Below are 19,909 nucleotides of genomic sequence, written 5' to 3'. Positions count from 1 at the left end.
GAGATTCGATGTTTCGGACATAAGCCCTTCTTCGGGAACGGCTTATGCCTGAAACGTCGAATCTCCTGTTCCTTGGATGCTGCCTGACCTGCTGTGCTTTTCCAGCAACACATTTTCAGCTTGGATCTCCAGCATCTGCAGTCCTCACTTTCTCCTCTCAGAGGGAAAAGTCAGCTTGAAAAGAAGGCTGTAATATGTAGAAATGAATGTCCTGGTCATACTGGAGCACTGTTCCTGAAGTATACAAAACACATCAGACCGGAATGTGTCATGGGCAAATTTTATTTGTTTGGTCTATTGGTCTGGCCTAAATATGACTCCAGACTGTTACTGACCAGGCCAGACCCTTCGAAACATTTCAAGAAGGTAACACAGACCCTAATCTCGCTAGTTGTTTTAAGCAGGTATAATGTGGATATTCCAGGAGAAATGCGACTGATCAACCCACTTAGCTTTAAACAAAACAAAATTTATTTACAAGATTTCCGAATAAAACACAAACAAAAGAGAATAGAATACCAAATAACTTAAGCTATCTGAAAACACGACAGGTAATCCCTACTTAATGATGCTGTTCCCAGCACTTACACCAATTCCCATAAACACCCCTTGGTACAAAAGGGAAAATCAAACACAGGGTCTTACAGGCAAGAAGGCAAAGAGGAATCATCCTGAATCTGCTTCTTTGGGTCCCGCAGCTTTCACAACACTACAGCTAAAAGCCAAACCAAACCAGACAAGAGCTGAGCTGGGAGAACTGGCCACTCCCCTTTCATTGTACAAGTTTTCCTGCTTACAAAAAACTTGAAAGCCTATTGCCTGAGGCAGAATCTTAAGACCATAAGACATAGGAATGGAAGTAAGGCCATTTGGCCCATCGAGTCCTCTCCGCCATTCAATCATGTCTGATGGGCATTTCAACTCCACTTACCAGCATTCTCCCCGAGCCCTTAATTCCTTGTGACATCAAGAAATTATCAATCTCTGCCTTGAAGACATTTAGCGTCCCGGCCTCCACTACACTCTGCAGCAATGAATTCCACAAGCCCGCCACTCTCTGGCTGAAGAAATGTCTCCGCATTTCTGTTCTGAATTGACCCCCTCTAATTCTAAGGCTGTGTCCATGGGTCCTAGTCTCCTCGCCTAACGGAAACAATTTCCTAGCGTCCACCCTTTCCAAGCCACATATTATCTTGCAAGTTTCTATTAAATCTCCCCTTAATCTTCTAAACTCCAATGAATACAATCCCAGGATCCTCAGCCATTCCTCGTATGTTAGACCTACCATTCCAGGGATTATCCGTGTGAAACTCCGCTGAACACGCTCCAGTGCCAGTATGTCCTTCCTGAGGTGTGGGGACCAAAACTGGACACAGTACTCCAAATGGGGCCTAACCAGAGCTTTATAAAGTCTCAGTAGCACAATGGTGCTTTTATATTCCAACCCTCTTGAGATAAATGACAACATTGCATTCGCTTTCTTAATCATGGACTCAACCTGCATGTTTACCTTTACAGAATCCTCGACTAGCACTCCCAGGTCCTTTTTTACTTTGGCTTTACGAATTTTCTCACCGTTTAGAAAGTAGTCTATGCTTTTATTCTTTTTTCCAAAGTGCAAGACCTCACATTTGCTCACGTTGAATTCCATCAGCCATTTCCTGGACCACTCTCCCAAACTGTCTAGATCCTTCTGCAATCTCCTCACTTCCTCAGTACTACCTGCCTGTCCACCTAACTTCGTATCATCGGCAAACTTCGCTAGAATGCCCCCAGTCCATTCATCCAGATCATTAATATATAATGTGAACAGCTGCGGCCCTAACACTGAACCCTGCGGGACACCGCTTGTCACTGGCTGCCATTCAGAAAAAGAACCGTTTATCCCAACTCTCTGCCTTCTGTCAGACAGCCAATCCTCAATCCATACCAGTAGCTCAGCTCGAACACCATGGGCCCTCACCTTTCTCAGCAGCCTCCCATGTGGCACCTTATCAAAGGCCTTTTGGAAGTCTAGATAGACCACATCCACTGGGTTTCCCTGGTCTAACCTACTTGCCACCGTTTCAAAGAATTCCAACAGGTTTGTCAGACATGACCTCCCCTTACTAAATCCATGTTGACTTGTTCTAATCTGACTCTGCTCTTCCAAGAATTTAGAAACCTCATCCTTAATGATGGATTCTAGAATTTTACCAACAACCAAGATTAGGCTAATTGGCCTATAATTTTCCATCTTTTGTCTTGATCCTTTCTTGAACAAGGGGGTTACAACAGCGATCTTCCAATCATCTGGGACTTTCCCTGACTCCAGTGACTTTTGAAAGATCTCAATCAATGCCTCCACTATTTCCTCAGCCACCTCTCTCAGAACTCTAGGATGTATTCCATCGGGGTCAGGAGATTTATCAATTTTAAGACATTTTAGCTTTTCTAGCACTTTCTCTTTTGTAATGGCAACCTTACTCAACTCAGCCCCTGACTCCCTTTAATTGTTGGGATATTATTCATGTCTTCCACTGTGAAAACTGACACAAAGTACTTGTTAAGTTCTCCTGATATTTCCTTATCTCCCATCACCAGGCTTCCAGCATCAGTTTGAAGTGGCCCAATGTCTACTTTTGCCTGTCGTTTGTTTCTTATCTATTGAAAGAAACTTTTACTATCATTTCTAATATTACTGGCTAGCCTACCTTCATGTTTGATCCTCTCCTTCCTTATTTTCTCTTTGTTATCCTCTGTTTTTGTAGCCTTCCCAATCTTCTGATTTACCACTGCTCTTGGCCACTTTATAGGCTCTCTCTTTTTCTTTAATACATTTCCTGACTTCCTTTGTCAGCCATGGTTGTCTAATCTCTCCCCGGATAATCTTTCTTTACTTGGGGATGAACCTCTGTACAGTGTCCTCAATTATACCCACAAACTCCTGCCATTTTTGCTCTATTGTCTTCCCAGCTAGGCTCTGCTTCCAGTCTATTTTTGTCAGTTCCTCTCTCATGCCCACATAATTACCTTTATTTAACTGTACCATCATTACACCTGCATATTGATGTCTCCCATGATCACCGTGACCTTGCCTTTCTGACATGCCTTCTCTATTTCCCCGTACATGTTGCGCCCCTGGTCCTGACCACTGTTAGGAGGTCTGTACACAACTCCCATTATAGTTTTTTTGCCTTTGTGGTTCCTCAATTCCACCCACACAGACTCCACATCATCCAACGCTATGTCATTCAGTGCCATAGATTTAATTTTGTTCTTAACTAACAAGGCAACCCCACCCCCTCTGCCCACCTCCCTGTCTTTTTGATAAGTTGAAAATCCTTGGAGGTTTAACTGTCAGTCCTGACCCCTCTGTAACCACGTCTCTGTGATGCCTACCACATCATAATTATTCACTATATCTGTGCCATTAGTTCATCTGCTTTGTTACGAATGCTACGAGCATTCAGGTAAAGTGCCTTAATGCTAACTTTATCATTAGAGATATTGGAAGTCATAAGATGTCCTAAGTTATCCTTCCTTTTTGCTGCATTCCCAGTCTGCCTCAAGTTTAAATCCACTGCACACATGCTATCCTGCTGCTTATCTTTCCATTTAACGCCATACTCCCTGTTGCTTTCACTTTCCCTTCCCCCAACTCAGAAGTTTAAAGTCCTACTGACCACCCTATTTATCCTCTTCGCTAGAACATTGGTACCGGATTGGTTCAGGTGGAAACCGTCCCAACGGTACAGATCCTCCCGGTTCCAAAACTGATGCCAATGCCCCATGAAGTGGAATCCCTCTTTCCCACACCAATCCCTTAGCCACGTGTTTACTTCCCTAATTTTCTTATCCCTTTGCCAATTGACATGTGGCTCAGGCAGTAATCCGGAGATTATGACCCTTGAGGACCTGTACTTCAATTTCCTTCCTAGTGCTTCATAATCCCCAAACAGGTCCTCCACCCTAGCTTTGCCTATGTTGTTAGTACCAACGTGGACCACAACAACTGGATCCTCCATCTTCCGCTCCAATATCCTTTCAAGCCGGTCAGAGATGTCCCGCACCCTGGCACCGGGCAGGCAATACACCATGCGAGACTCCCGATCCGGCTTGCAAAGGATACTATCTGTCCCCCTAATTATAGAATCCCCTATAACAACTACTTGTATTTTACTAAACAAGAACCTAACTATCTCTGTCTTAAACCCACTCAGTGATTTGGTCTCCATCAAGCATGATCCAGAGTCCTCAACCGCTCATCATATTGACAAGCTCTTCATCCTCGAGATTATTCTAGTAAAATATCCTCTGGTCCAAATCCAATACCAACTCACCCTTCCTTGGATACATGGCCCAAAATTGCTCACAATATTCAAAGTGTGGTCCCTTTGCGCTTCGGATCTCTGAATCCTTTCCCTGTTTGAAAAATAATCTATGCTTGTATCCTTCCAAACAAAGTGCACAACTTTAAACTTTCCCACATCATATTCCATGTTCCACATTTTGCCCGTCTACTAGCCTGTCCAAGTCTCTCTGCAGCCTCCCCACTTCCACAGCACTACCTGTCCATCCACCAATCTTTATGTCATCTGCAAACTTAGCAACAATGACTTCAGTTCATTTGTCCAGATGGTTAACATATAAACAGTGTGGTCCAGACACTGTAGAAGTATAGAACTCCACTGTTTACCAGCTGCTATCCTGTAAAAGACCCCTTCATCCCCACTCTCTGCTTTCTGTCAGTCAGCCAATCCTCTATCCATGTCAGCACCTATTCCCGAACACCATGGGCTCTTATCTTTTTCAGCAGCCTCCTGTGTGGCACCTTGTCAAAGGCCTTCTACAAATCCAAATAGATCACATCCACTGACTCTCCTTTGTCTCACTTGCTCATTATCTCCTCAATGAATTCTAACAGATTTGTCAGGTCTGATCTCCCCTTGATGAGGCTGCACTGACTCAATTCTATCTTACCATGCACCTCCAAGTACTCTGCAATCTTATCCTTAATCATAATGAACCAGCACTGAGATATCCTGCTCAGGATTGCTGGCTCGTTGGATGTTGAATTGGTCAATGAAGGGAGAATTAGTTCGGGAGAGTCAACCACAGATAATGTTGAAAATAGAAGAGACCTCAGAGGATGAACTGGCTCTGACTGGGGCTTTTGAGAAGGACAGAGTGTTTTCCTTATTCATTTACATCACTGGCTAGACCCGCACTTATTACCTATCCCTAATTGCCCACAAGGCAGTTGAGAGTCAACCACATTGTAGTGGATCTGGAATCCTATATAGGCCAGACCAGGTAAGGATGGCATTTTTCTTCTCTAAAGGATGTTAGTGAACTAGATGGGTGTTTCCTGACAATTGGCAATGGTTTCATGACTCTTAATTCTAATTTTGTATTAAATTTAAACTTTACCATCCATAATAGCGAAATTCAAATTCAGGTCCTTAGAACTTTACCTGGATTTCCAAATTAATGCATCAGAAATGTTGATTTTCCTGCTCCTTGGATGCTTCTGTGCTTTTCCAGCAACACTGTAATCTTGACTCTAATCTCCAGCATCTGCAGTACCCACTTCTGCCTTCTGGATTAAAAGCCACAAGGCCAACAGCTCTTCCTACTGTGTAAACTGCAGGACTGGGCTTTTCTAGTCTCTAAAGTTATTCTCTAGTTATTGATTTGTTGAAAATTCTGAGAAACGTCTATAAGAAATAAGGAAATGTCTTGGAAATCTGTGGAAGCTGTTTGCATCGGCTGGTGATTTTGAAATTCAAACAACATACAATCCTAATACCTGTAATGCAACTGATCAGATTTCATGAAGGCTTCATATTCATCACTGAAATGGTTATTGAACTGGCAATTTCCAGTTCCTTTATTATTTTGATATGTATGCCTTAACTGTGTCTGTCTCTCTGGCTATGTATGAGTGGGGTTTCGTAGCCGAAGAAGATTGTATTAAGATCGTGGATATTAATGAGATTGCCTTGTTTATTTGTGTTCAGCTAAAATTAATTATTAACAATAAATTATTAATTTTTGTTAAAGTTATAAACTTGTTGTCAAGGATCAGATATAAGACCATAAGACATAGGAGCAGAAATTAGGCCATTCAGTCATAGCTGATAAGTTTCTCAACCCCATTCTCCACTTTCTCTTTAATAGTCTTAACAATCAAGAACCCATCTATGGCAGTCTTAAATATACTTAATGACCTGGTCTCCACAGCCTTCTGTGGAAGTGAATTCCATAGATTCACCACTCTCGGGCTGAAGAAGTTTCTCCATACCTCTGTCCTAAAAGGTCTTCCCTTTACTCTTAAGTTGTGCCCTCAGGTCCTAGTCTCTCCTGTTAATGGAAATATCTTCCCAATGTCCATTCTCTCCAAGTCTTTCAGTATTCTGTAAGTTTTAATTAGATCTCCTCTTACTCTTCTAAACTCCACTGAGTATAGACCCAGAGTTCTCAAACATTCCTCATATGTTAACCAAGTCATTCCTGGGATTGTTCTTGTGAACCTCCTCTGGACCTTTTGAGATATGGGGCCCGAAATTGCTCACAATATTCTAAATGTGGTCTGACTAGATCCTTGTAAAAGCTCAGAAGTACACCCCTATTTGCATATGCTAGTCCTCTCAAAATAGATACCAACATTGTATTTGCCTTCCTAGCTCCTGACTCAACCTGCAAGTGAACCTTAAGAGAATCCTGGACTAGAAACCCAAGTCCCTTTGCAGTTCAGATTTCTGAACTTTCCTCTTTTTAGAAAGTAGTCTTTGCCTCTATTCTTCCCATCAAAGTGCATGAACTCACACTTCCCCACATGGTATTCCATTACTTGTAAATGCTGGTTAGGAACAATTGAGCAATTTTGAAGATCATCAAATATTTTAATTTCACTGTGTTGTAAATCCAGTGTTCGCAAGTTTGATTTGGTTTAGCTTACTATTCCTGGGTCGTAAAGATATTGATTGTCAGCCTGGAACTAGACATGACTGGTCCCTATCCTTCTTTACCTAACTGCAATGACCATGCTCAGAAGATATCTGTTTTATCATGTCCCAGTCACACTATCACACATGTGGGTCTCAGGCATAGATTCATGTAGGAGCAGCTGGATTGCCTCACATTACACGTCTCTTTATCTTGGTGTGTCAATCAATATATTGAGAAAACTGCAACACTAAAGACAATTCCTTACCTCTTCCCCTGCTGTTTACACAACAGAACAATGGTGTAATTTACCCCAACATTCATGTTCCATCCATCCTTGACAGGGATTGAATGTGGCTCATAATTGCAGGCAGATTGTGGCATTTGTCTAATTGTTACTCATCTCCACATTAATCCTGAAGCAGGATTCAGCTAACACACTCCTTCAATGTAGGGAGGTGTACTGTTTCTTAACCTTCAATTCATAAATGCTCTCAACAGCCATTAAGGATGGTCAACAATGCTGGCCTTGTTAGTGATGCCCTTATCCCACCAATGAACAAAGGAAGTTAGAGGACGAGATATTACTGAAAGGGCTTGACAGGGTCATTACTGAAAGCTTATTTCTGTTTGGCTGGGGAATCTATAATGTGGGGCACAGTATCAAGACAAGAGGTGGTAATTTGTGACTGGAACAATGAGAGATTTTGTGACTCAAATGTGTGGGAACCTTTGGAATTCTCTGCCCCAGAGCATCATGGATGTTCTACCATTCACATTTGGGTAGACTGTTTTGTTTTTAACTTGCCCAAGAAAGGAAGCAATTTGGGGAAAAGGCAGGAAAGTACAATTAAAGCCAAGGATCAGTCATGATCATATTGAATGGTGTTACAGGTTCAAGGGTGTTTTCCTCTCTTAACTTCTTAAGTTCTTATTGTACAAACAGTAAGAAGTTAATAAAATTAACATAGTGCTATTCAGAAGTAATGTTCTTCAACCATGGAGACACAGATTACACATTTGTGCTGTAATTTTCTATGTTCTATATCGGGGGTTGAAGGGCATGTACTGCACTGTAATGTTCTAAAGTACAACCTTCAGTTTTGAAAGGGACATGAAATGAACAGAAAAGGATCAGCTTCCCTTTTAAACAGGGTCTGGATTAGAGTGTTGCTGGAAAAGCACAGCAGGTCAGGCAGCATCCAAGGAGCAGGAAAATTGACGTTTCCCTTTTAAACACACCATTCCATTTTCAATTCTACTGAAATGGCAATTGCTACGAACTAACTGTAAATAGCTATCCGCTGAACTGAAAATGTTGTACATGTCTGAACGAATCATACAGCATTATTTGGATTTGAATTGAATTGTCTGGCATCTCCCACAACCTAAAATAAACTGCCTTCTTACATTATCATGTAAAATTTATCTAAGTCATTTTTTCCACGAGGAAAAACTGCTGGAAGCAAAAGCGGTTTAACTAACGTTTGGGAATGGAAGATCAATCCAACTTTTATTTTATGTTTATTCTTTACACTGTGACACTAACTGATAGAAGCTGAGAATAATCTTTCATTCATTTAAATTCTCGCAGTTACACACAGTTGCATTGGGAAGTTCCAGTGTCATACATCCTCATCTTGTATATGGCACAAAGCTCGATGTGATGGTACGAAAGATTGCCCTTCTGGAGAAGATGAGCTGGGATGTGGTAAAGTAGTAAATTAAATTCTCAAAATGGTCTTTCCTGAATGTGTCAAATTTCGATGAAGAAATAATGGTGTGTTCATGCGCGCATCAGCCGTTAGATTTGCATGACTAGAAGTTGCTAATCTCCACCTCCTCGGGGCAGCTAGGGACAGACAGTAAACACTGTCCTAACCAGCAATGCCTACATTTCACAAAGAAATAAAAATAATCAAGGAATAACTTAATGATGTGAATTATGCAATGATTACTCTAGGCAGAAGAAAGAATCAGCGAGTGTCATAGAGACATAGAGATGTACAGCACAGAAACAGCAGTCCAATTCATCCATGCCGACCAGATTTCCTAACCGAATCTAGTCCTATTTGCCAGCACTTGCCCCATATCCCTTTAAACCCTTCCGATTCATATATCCATCCAGTTGCCTTTTAAATGATGTAATTGTACCAACCTCCTCTGGCAACTCATTTCATACACGCCCACGCTCCACGTGAAAACGTTGCCCCCTTAGGTCCCTTTTAAATCTTTCCCCTCTCACCCTAAACCTCTGCGCTCTAGTTCTCAATTCCCTCACCCCATGGAAAAGACATTCGCTATCCACCCTATCTGTGCCCCTCATGATTTTATAGACCTCTATAAGGTCGCTCCTCAGCCTCCGACACCCCATGGAAAACAGCCCCAGCCTCACCGTATAGCTCAAATCCTCCAACCCTGGCAACATCCTTGTACATCTTTTCTGGATCCTTTCAAGTTTCACAAACTCCTTCCTGTAGGAGAGACACTGGAATGGACATGATATTCTAAAAGTAGCCTAACCAATATCCTGTACAGCCAGTTAACACATTGAAAGGTGTTGTCGAACAGAGAGACACATAGATCTTTGCAAGTTGCATCACATGTAGACAGGTTGGTTAACAAGGTATTTAGCACACTTGCCTTCATTGCTCAGGCTGTTGAATAGGGGAGTTGGGGTGTTATGTTGTGGAGGTACAGGATGTTGATGAGGTCACTGTTGGAATACTATATGCAGTTCTGGTCACCCTGCTATTGGAAGGATATTATTAAATAGAAATGGTTTTCAAGAAAGTCTCTCAGATGGGAAATTTGGAATTATTAGGAGGGGCTGGATTGGCTGGGATATTTTTTTATGAGCACATAGGAGGTTGAGGGGTGACCTTGTAGAGATTTATTAAATCATGAAGAACATACATGAGGTGAATAACAAACATCTTTCCCTAATGTAGGGGATTTTAAAAATAGAGGGCATATGTTTAAGGTGACAGAAGAAAGATGTAAAAGGGACCTGAGAGGCATCATTTTCATACAGAGGGTGGTTCGTATGTGGAATGAAGTGTCAGAAGATGTGGTAGATGCAGATACAGTTTTGACATTTGGAAAGGTACATAAGTAGGTAGAGTTTAGAGGGATATGGACCAAAGATTTGAATTCCTAAAGTGCAGAAAGAGGCCAGTCAGCTCATCAAGTCTGCACTAATCCTTCAAAGAGCATCCCCCCATCCCCAGACCCAGCCCCTCCACCCATTTCCCATGGCTAACCCACCTAACCTGCACATCCCTGGACACTACGTGGCAATTCAGCATGGCCAATCCACCTAACCTGCACATCTTTGGACTGCAGGAGGAAATCCGTGCAAACGTGGGAGGAATATGCAAACTCCACCCGGACAGTCACCTGAGACTTGAATAGAACCTGAGTCTCTGGTGCTGTGAGGCCTGTCCTGTCCACTGAGCCACAGTGCTGCCCACAATCGATCCAATGAATGTTTGTGTTTCTTTTTTCAGTGGGGGTTATCACTGCTGGAGAATGGAACATGTTTGCAATTTAAACAATGAGTGAGCCCACTCACACGATAGATGAACAACAGTTCCCCAGGATCCTCTTACACCTGCTTGGGTTGAAGATCTTTGCAGGAGAACAGCTCCTGCCGATTGCTTATCCTGTCGGTTCAAGGTTGGGGGGGGGGAGGTGGGCAGGGGGTGTCAGGGTTTGGGGAATAATGAGGGCCAACTATAACCCTGCTGTCTTTCCTTCCCTCTGCTTGGGCTTTGCCAGTGCGAGTCAGTGGGAAGAGTTCAGTGGTGCAAATATACTCTGGTGGTACCTGGAGAACCGTGTGCTGGGATGGATGGAATGCAGTGCACGGAACAGCAGCTTGTATGCAACTCGGATACAGCAGGTAAATTCAAGCTCATTCTTTCCTTTATATTTTTGATCTTCCCCTAGCTTTTCCTCCTCAGGACCGCAATACTCTTGACTGCTCCAGCGTCAGAGCTTCCAATCAGACCTGTCTCACCCAGGGACAGATCCCATGGGATTATTTCAACGAAGAGTGTCTTGACCAATATTTATCCTCAAACCAACTTTATTGAAGCAAATGATCTCATTGCTGTTTGAATTATTTCCTGAGTCAACCATTTTACAGACATCATAGCACACCTCTGGAGCAAATGGGAATTTTAGCAATGTCTCCTGGCTTAGATGTGGAGGTGACGGTGTTAGACTGGGGTGACAAAGTCAGAAATCACACAAGACCACATTATAGTTCCACAGGTTTATTTGAAATCACAAGCTCCGGAGCGCTGCTCCTTCACCTGATGAAGGAATAGCGCTCCAAAAGCTTATGGTTTCAAATAAACCTGTGGGACTATAGCCTGGTGAAATGTGACTTCTCACTTTGCTCTGGCTCAGAGGCAGGGACACTACCACAAGAGTCCCTACTGCTTGTTGGAGCTTGCATTATCAAATCACATTTCAACACAGCAGCGAACAGGACTGAGTTTGCTGGGAAAAATTTGGGGAGGTGTTGAGTGGGTGAAGTGAAAACTCTGACAGCATATTTTGCGTTATTTCTCCTGGCAGGACAACATTCTGTGTGTTTTTCGCCAGCCTTAATAGTTTTGAGAGACTTGACAACGATAACTAGGTGCAATTCAATAAGTGAAGCCCTGAAAGATCAAAGCATTCTCATACCTGTCCATTTTATTAATCGGTGGGGGTAATTACAGTTTTGGTTGACAATTTGCAATGGGTTATGGGGGTCAGTTTAGCTCAGCTGGCTGGATGACTGGTTTGCAGAGCAGTGTGATGTCAACAGTGTGGATTCAGTTCCCATCACCAGCTGAGGTTACAATGAAAGACTCTTCTTTGCAACCTCTCTCCTCACCTGAGATATGGTCACCCTCAAGTTAAATCACCACCAGTTATCTCTGTCTAGTGAGACAGCAGCCCCTATGGTGTGGTAAGACTATGGCAACTTGACAGTGGGCTATATTAGATCTGGAGCCCATGAATACCTTTTCCAATTATTATTTCAGTCACACCAGGTTTATCCTGGCCTGTAAATGCTACTATCCATCACCATCATGATCCCTAAAAACTTCAAATGGGCTAGCAATCTGGGAGAGGGAATTCAATTAAATTCTCCCCTTCTCTGGATAAGGGATGATGAGACTACTGGTGCTGGTGTGAGTACCATTGCTAATGACTTCGATGAGTTCTAGACAAGAGGAAGAGTGAACACTGGTCTATAAGCCTCAGCTCCACATTCTCCAAAGACCAACCAATGTTCCTTGAGCTATTTTCCCATTTGCTGTTGTTGAGTGTTGCTGGTAAGACCAGCATTGATTCCCATTCCCAACTGCCTGCAATACAGGAATATTGAGGAATAGCTGGAGAAGCTATGAGGAAAGATAGAAAAGCTAGGGGCTGGTTTTCTTCAAATAGAAGAAGTTGAGGGTTGATTTAACCCGAGGTGCGCAAAATAATGTGGGCCCTGAATAGAGTGGACAGAGAAGGCCTATTTTCCCTAGCAGAGAGCTCAGTTATCAAGGGAGACAGATTTACTCTGATTGGTTGAAGGATTAGAGGGGACATGAAGGAAATCTTTGTCAGCCAGAAGTTGGTAGGTCAGGAATTCACTGCCCAGTTGGTGGTGGTTTTCTTCAAACAGAAGAAGTTGAGGGTTGATTTGGAAAGCACCTAGACTCTGGACCTAAAAGTGCCGTAATCTGTACAGTTTTGGACTAGGATCTGGGAGGTCAGATTAGAATGGATGGTTATGCTTTTATCTTGTTTCACCTGTTGCAGATACAATGGGCCAAATGGCCTCTTTCTGTGCCATGATTTACGATAACTCTATAGCTCTACAGAACTAACTATATGGCACAGGCAAACTCGCAGTAAAAAGTGATTGGAAGAAGTAACGTTCAAAAAAGGAACACAACAGATGTCTTGAAGTCTAAGGTAGTTGTCAACATGTAGCCTGTATTGTATACATCCAAGTCATTGAAACTATCAAGACTGAGGTTGCTTACTTATTGCTGTATAAATGATACCTAGGTGGTTAATTAGAATCAAGATTTAAATCAACCGTGATCTAACTGGCTGGAGAGCAGATTCAAAGCACTCAGCATTCTCATCCTGTTTTGTCTGTCAAGAGCTTGGAACTAACAGACCAGCCGGCAATTGCATGTGCAATTGTTCCAGTAGACAATACACAGGAACTGAGCTGGAGAGTCAAGGCTATGAGCCACAGCACCAGCCTGGGAAGTCTCCAATCCAGATGGCGTGATATGTTGTAATTCAGAACCAACAGCTTTTTTTTTAAAACACTAAACCAATCTGCTCAGGGATAATATGACACAGCTTTGGCACAAGTAGCCATGCCTCCTGGCTCAGAGGCATGGACAGTACTACTGTGCCACAAGAATCCCAAATTCAAAGACCTTTTTTTTCCACCCAGAAGTTCTATTACGCACACTGCCACTGGGTTAAAATCCTGCAATTCCCTGCCTAAGGGCATTGTGGGTCAACGCACAGCAGGTCGACTACAGTGGTTCAAGAAGGCAACTCACCACCACCTTCTCAAGGGCAACTAGGGATGGGCTATCAATTTTGGATGTAGGTTTGCTTGCTAAGCTGAAAGGTTCATTTGCAGATGTTTCATTACCTTACTAGGTAACATCTTCAGTGGACCTTATGCAAAGCAATGCTGAAACTTCCTGCTTTCTATTTATATGTTTGGTCTCTTTGGGTTGGTGATGTCATTTCCTGTGGTGAAATCACTTCCTGATATCAACAAACACGTCGAGTTAGACCCCATCTACCACCCCCCTGAAAAAAGAACAGGAAGTGACTTCACCACAGGAAATAACATCACCAAAGGAAATGACATCACCAACCCAAAGAAACCCAAAAATATAAATAGAAAGCAGGAAGTTTCTGCATTGTTTTGCATAAAGTCCACTGAAGATGCTTCATAGAAAGGTAACGAAATGTCTGGAAATGAACCTTTCAGCTCAGTGAGCAAACCTACATCCAAAACCTCAACCTGAGCTACAAATCTTCTCAAAGCTCACTATGGGCTATCAACGCTGGCCAGTCAGCGATGCCCACATCCCACAGACAAATAAAAGAAAAAGTGAAATATCTGATGTGACATTACCAGGACCAGGTTGATTTTGTAAACTTGGGAGAGGAAATAAGTGGCAGCAGAACATCTTATCCCTAACCATGTTAGACTTTGATTTATTTTATTTCTTTTGTTGGAGGTCACATGATTTTAAATGGAGTGGGGAGTGCAAATGCTTTGTAACTTCTCCAATCCAACTGCCGAAGATCAAGGCACTCCTGGATCTCAGAGTTTTCCGGATTTCAGAATGATGTTAGAATGCCTGAATAATGTGCATGTGACTTGGAAAGCAATGTGGATGTGAATATTTATTTTAAACCATCAAATATTTGGTAAAATATTATGAAGAAGCAATAAAAGTTGCTTTGCTCGTCTGAATACTGCATCTTCCATGTTCCGCTCTCAAAGTACTGTAATTAAATGATGTTTCAGGTAATCGGAGTCTGTTCAAATGATTTCCTTACAGCTGGTGTTTGCAAACAGTGAGGTCACAGTATGTTGCCACACACAAAGTACCACAATTGTGTGGGACACCCAGGATGTAGCAGCGTGCCTATCCTTATCCCAAATCATTGCTGCATTAGTACAAGCAAAAACTTGGGAAAATCCCTGGATTTGGCCTAGAATGTCACAGGATGCTGATCACTTATCTAAGACATGCCATCCAAAGCTGCTCAGACAATTTAGTATATTGCTTACACAGCATTTGGATGGTAGTGGCGTGTTTTCAATTTTGTCCTTATGAGGAGTGGGATCTTATCCTTGTATCTTTGCTTTGTGTTCGCAGTTACATCAACTCCACGGAACTTCCCATCGCTTCCATTGAGGAGCAACTGAAGCACAACTTTGTGGAAGTAAATTTTAGTCAGCACAGAACCGACGGCCCCAGGATACAAACGGTGGTCCCGCTGAGGTATCTCAACCATTAAGACCCTGTCGTTCTGCTGTGTTTTAATTGCTCTGACTTGATCTGGCAAGTCCACTCATTGTAACAAAAAACACGCAACAACCGCAGATGCTGGAAGTCAGAAACAAAAACAGAAATTGCTTAAGAAACCTCTGGCAGCATCAGTGGGAAGGAAGCAGACTTAGCATTTCGGGCCCACTGACCCTTCTTCAGAACTGATGCCTGCTGGGAAAAGGTTGGCTTTTATGCAGAAGATGGGGTGGAGGGAGGGGAATGCAAAAGAACCTCAATTATCCTGCATTCGGTTATCTGAATATCGGATTTTCCGACAAGATCCCGATGCTCGGCTAAACTGTTATCCGGCATTCGGATATCCAGAATTCGATTAACCGAATTAAATGCTCCCCGCCCGTGTTCTTCGGATAATCGAAGTCCTCTGTAAATGATAGGTGGAGATAGAGCCCAAAGATAAAGAAGGTAAAGGATTAGTGTGATGCTGGAAAAGCACAGCAGGTCAGGCAGCATCCAAGAAGCAGGAAAATCAACGTTTCGGGCAAAAGCACCACTCTAATCCGGACTCTGATCTCCAGCATCTGGAGTCCTCACTTTTGCCTAAAGGGCTCGGTGAAGGCCAGTCTGGGAGAATGAATCGCTGCTAATGGGGATCAATAGAGGCTGACAATGGGTTATATGTGGTAGCAGCCCGTATGCCATATGATAACAAGGCCGGGTGTGTGGGGATTAGGGGAAGGTTCTCAAGCCCTAAAGTTGTTGAATTCGGTATTAACTCTAGAAAGCTGTCGAGTTCCCAAGCAGAAAATGAGGTGCTGTTTTCCAGTTTGAGCTGAGCTTGGCTGGAGCAGTGCAGCAAGCCTGAGACAGAGGTTTTGGCCTGGGAACCATTCCTTCCCTGTCTTTGGGTCAAAATCCTGGAATTCCCTTCTGAAGGGCATTGTAGGACAACCCACAGCAGGTGAACTGCAGTGGTTCAAGAAGGCAGCTCACCATCATCTTCTCAAGGGCAACTGGGGATGGGCAATAAATGCTGGCCCAGCCAGTGACACCCACATCGCACAAAAATGTATCCACACAAAAAAGGACAGGATGGTGTGTTGTAGCGGCAAGCAGCTGGAAGCCCAGGGTCTCTTTTATGGACAGAACGTAGGTGTCCTGTGAAGCAATCACCCAGTCAGCGCTCTGTTACCCCAATGTCGAGAGACCACATTGTAAACATTCATTTCAACTTCAGTGATCTGTCCCAGCACACGTAGTTGCAATTATCACGAGAACAGAATGTTTGCAATTCAATTATCTATTGAACATCTGGTGGTATTCCTGTTTGTCAGACCTGGTCATAATGCTTTATTCTAATCCATTGCAGTTTGCTTTGGTTATAATGGCAATGTCACTGGACTAGGAATTCAGAATCCCAGGGAATTGCTTTAGAGACATGGGTTTGAATACCACCATGTCAGGTGGTGAAGTTTGAATTCAATGGAGACCACATTGAACATTATTGATTGTTGTCTTAAATAGAAATTCATCTGTTTCATTAATGTCCTTTATAGGAGGAAACTTGTCATCCTTTTTTGATTAGGCCTACATGTGACTCCAGACCCACAGCAATGTAGCTGATTCTTAATTCCCTCTGGGTAATTAAGGATGGGTAATAAATGCTGACCTAGTCAGGAACACTCATGTCCTGTGCAAAAAAAATGTTTGAGAGTTGATTTTCCAGTTTTCTACAGGAGAGAGTTAATACGAGTCGGGAAAGCAGAGAGGGGTCTGAAGTCACTGTGGCATTAGTACGGTCTGAAAGTTTGAATGGAGAAATCTCTACAGCCCATTTGATCTTAAGTTGGCCAGACATCAGAACATTTCAGTAAGAAGCTAGTTGTTAGATGCTTTGGTAGGGATGGTGGGGATTTAAATTTGAGTTTGGAGATGAACTGAATAAATTATATTGAGATCTGAAACAATAATAGGTTCTATTGTAAAACCATATTGAGGATGTGGACAGTATATGAGCAGACGGGAATGATTACAAATTGTTCGAAGTTCATTTCAATTGAAATAAAACTAAAAGTTTAACTTTGGTAGAACTCAGTAATCATATTGTTGTTCATCATTTTAATAATTTAGAGTAAATAATTTTGTTTTATTTTGAACTGTTTTCTGATTTTCCTCTTTTTGCAGCACTGAGTGTAGTTCAGGCAAGGTGACCTCGCTAAAATGTTTAGGTAAGTTCATAGGAACATGGAGTGATTGTTCTGTTGAAGTTACCAAAGGCATGAGTCATCGTTAACAACAGTTTACATAGCTCCTTCAACACAGACTTGCATTCCCTCAGCATTTTGCACAATAGGTCATAATAATACCTAATTTTATTAGGGTTAGGATTGGAGTCCAACATGGATAGTATTAGGACAGGTGAACATAAGCTTGTTTAAAGATGAAGGTTTTAATGCAGATCTGAAAGGTGAGGAGGGAAGGAAACAGAATGGTTTAGGGGTGAAATTTCAGAGCGGTGATTGAATGCATGTCCAGCAGTACTGAAATGATGCTCGGGTTGAGGAATGCCAGAGTTGAAGGAACGGAGAGTCCGGGGGGTGAAACTTTGGGGTTGTTAGAGGTCAGAAGGGATCTAAAGGGAGAGAATTTTGGATTGAAGACGTCTCTGTAGTCAAGATAGATGAGGGAGGGTAGGGGCGATAGGAGTAGCTAGACTTTGCAATGGAATAGGAGACAATTGGCAGAAATCTGAATTAGTTGAGGATTAATAATCTTCCTCATTCAATGGTACATTTTAAAGAAACAGCAGAAACGTAGGACAAGATGGATCTAGTTCTGTGATACAGCACCTATGGTGCACCAAGAACATGCAGGAATTGTCAAGTGGATCTCAACAAGTCTCAAAAACTCTCCTGACCTCTGGTGTCACTCCAAAACAAGGTAAGGCCAAACAGGAGAGACTGGCAATGGGAGCCCAACATAGAAAATATTCTTCACACAAAGGGTGGTTCGTACATGGAATGAACTGCCAGAGGCTGCATAGATGCAGGTACAGTTACAACATTTAAAAGATATTTGTACAGCTACATGAATAGGGAAGGTTTAGAGGGGTATGGGTCAAATGCAGGAAAATGGAAATAGTTTAGTTGGGGAAACCTGGTTGGCATGGACTGAAGGGTCTGTTTCCTTCTGTTCCCTATGACTGTATGACAAAAGTGCTGGGGGAAGTGAGGGGGTGCATGTCCAATGTATTTGAAATTGATGGACATGTAGAGAGAATGTTTGGAAAGCAAATGGAATCTTTGACATTATTGAAGCAATGATTTAATTTAAAAAAAACTCCTGTGAGTTTTCTATTTGGAAATAGCAGAGTATGTCAATGTGAACTCATCAAAAAAAAATTACTCAGCACACTTTTACCCACTACCCAGTACTGAAATTCCTTTTAGAAATGTCAAGGACAAACTGCACTTATCTAGCAATCTGATCAGGTGAAGAGTTGCAGTGTTATTGGAGAGCATATAGGATATTAATTTAAGTTCAGGAGATTAATGAACAAAATATTAACATGGGAAAGTGATTGACAAATGGAAATATAAACATCTTACACATGCTTTTGGTAAATTTGGCAATTAGTGGTGTCTTTTACAACATATAATTTAAGTTACATCACACTAAACTTTTGCTATAAATTATGTCTTACGATCTCATACTGCACAACCACCTGATAAAGGAGCAATGCTCCGAAAGCTAGTGCTTCAAAATACACCTGTTGGACTATAACCTGATGTTGTGTGATTTTTAACTTAGGTAAATTAAATTTATAAGACAATTGGGCTGCAATACCATTCATTGCCTTTAGGTGGCACTGCTGAGACAATGGTGTAAGCACTGTCCTTTTTTTGCAGAATTGGGTTAAATGAGTGCATTTACAAATGGGTCATTTTCATCGTTGTTTCATTAAAGCAGCTAGCTGAAAAATGCAATAGTCTGCAGGGGGCTACACGCAACTTTTGAACAGGCATGGAATCATGTGAGCAAGATGGGGGTGAAGGGGCAGGGTGTGAGTGAAGGTGTTCCTGTGAGAAGGTAGAGACAGAAAGGTGTGACAGAAAGGATTGAGCACAAGGCAATGAAGGATTAATGGAACACTTTTAAAGAATGAGCAATTTGAGAGAGTCAAGAGGAGAGTTACGAGGATGTTGCCAGCGCTGGAGGCTTTGAGAGGGTATATAGGCTGGGTTATTTTTTCACTGGAGTCTAGGAGATTGATGGATGACCTTACAGAGATTGATAAAATCATGAAAGATATAGATAAGGTGAATACCAAAGGCCTTTTCCCTCGGATGAGTTCAAAACTAGAGGGCATATTTTTAAAGTGAAAGAAGAAAGATTTAAAAAGGACCTAAGGGGCAATATTTTCACACAGAAGGTAGTTCATATGTGGAATGAACTGTCAGAAGTAATTTGGATGCGGGTACAGTTACATCGTTTAAAAGACATTTGGACGGGTACATGAATAGGAAAGATTTCGAGCAATATAGGCAAAGTGCAGGCAAATGGGACTGGTTTAGTTTGGGAAAGCTGGACTGAAGGGTTTGTTTCCATCTGTTTTCCATGACTTTATGATAAAGTGGTTGGAGGTTGCATTTTATTGACATTTGAATATTGAGCGAATGGTTGGAAAGCAAATGGAATCTTGGCTTTGAAGAACAAAGCTCACTTTTGAGTGCAAAATAGGAAAATCTTTACAAAGATTCTCCACACCTGGAGAATTGCATGCAGGCCTGGTCGCCACACTTCAGGAAGGATGTGACAGTCCTTGAGAGCGAGCAGTTGAGAGTTGCCAAAAAGACGCTGGGTGAGTTTATGAATAGGAAGGGTTTAGAAGGATATGAGCCAAAAGCTGGCAAAGGGAACGA

The 19,909-nt window shown here is 42.2% G+C and overlaps 1 protein-coding gene across 1 annotated transcript in view; it reads left to right on the top strand.

Moving 5' to 3' along the window:
* The window catches only part of tmprss3a (transmembrane serine protease 3a), a 63,806-nt gene that overhangs the window by 13,189 nt on the left and 30,708 nt on the right, over positions 1–19,909 (top strand). Inside the window, exons 4-7 of the mRNA XM_060832829.1 lie at positions 8,525–8,641; positions 10,711–10,834; positions 14,856–14,981; positions 17,172–17,215. Coding sequence (XP_060688812.1) covers positions 8,525–8,641; positions 10,711–10,834; positions 14,856–14,981; positions 17,172–17,215 — 411 coding nt within the window. The remainder of the gene's footprint in view (positions 1–8,524; positions 8,642–10,710; positions 10,835–14,855; positions 14,982–17,171; positions 17,216–19,909) is intronic.

Source organism: Hemiscyllium ocellatum, chromosome 12, assembly GCF_020745735.1.
Source record: "Hemiscyllium ocellatum isolate sHemOce1 chromosome 12, sHemOce1.pat.X.cur, whole genome shotgun sequence".
In the NCBI taxonomy this organism is placed as follows: Eukaryota; Metazoa; Chordata; class Chondrichthyes; order Orectolobiformes; family Hemiscylliidae; genus Hemiscyllium; species Hemiscyllium ocellatum.
Note: the sequence above shows the minus strand (reverse complement) of the source record. Positions and strands in the feature narration are given on the sequence as shown.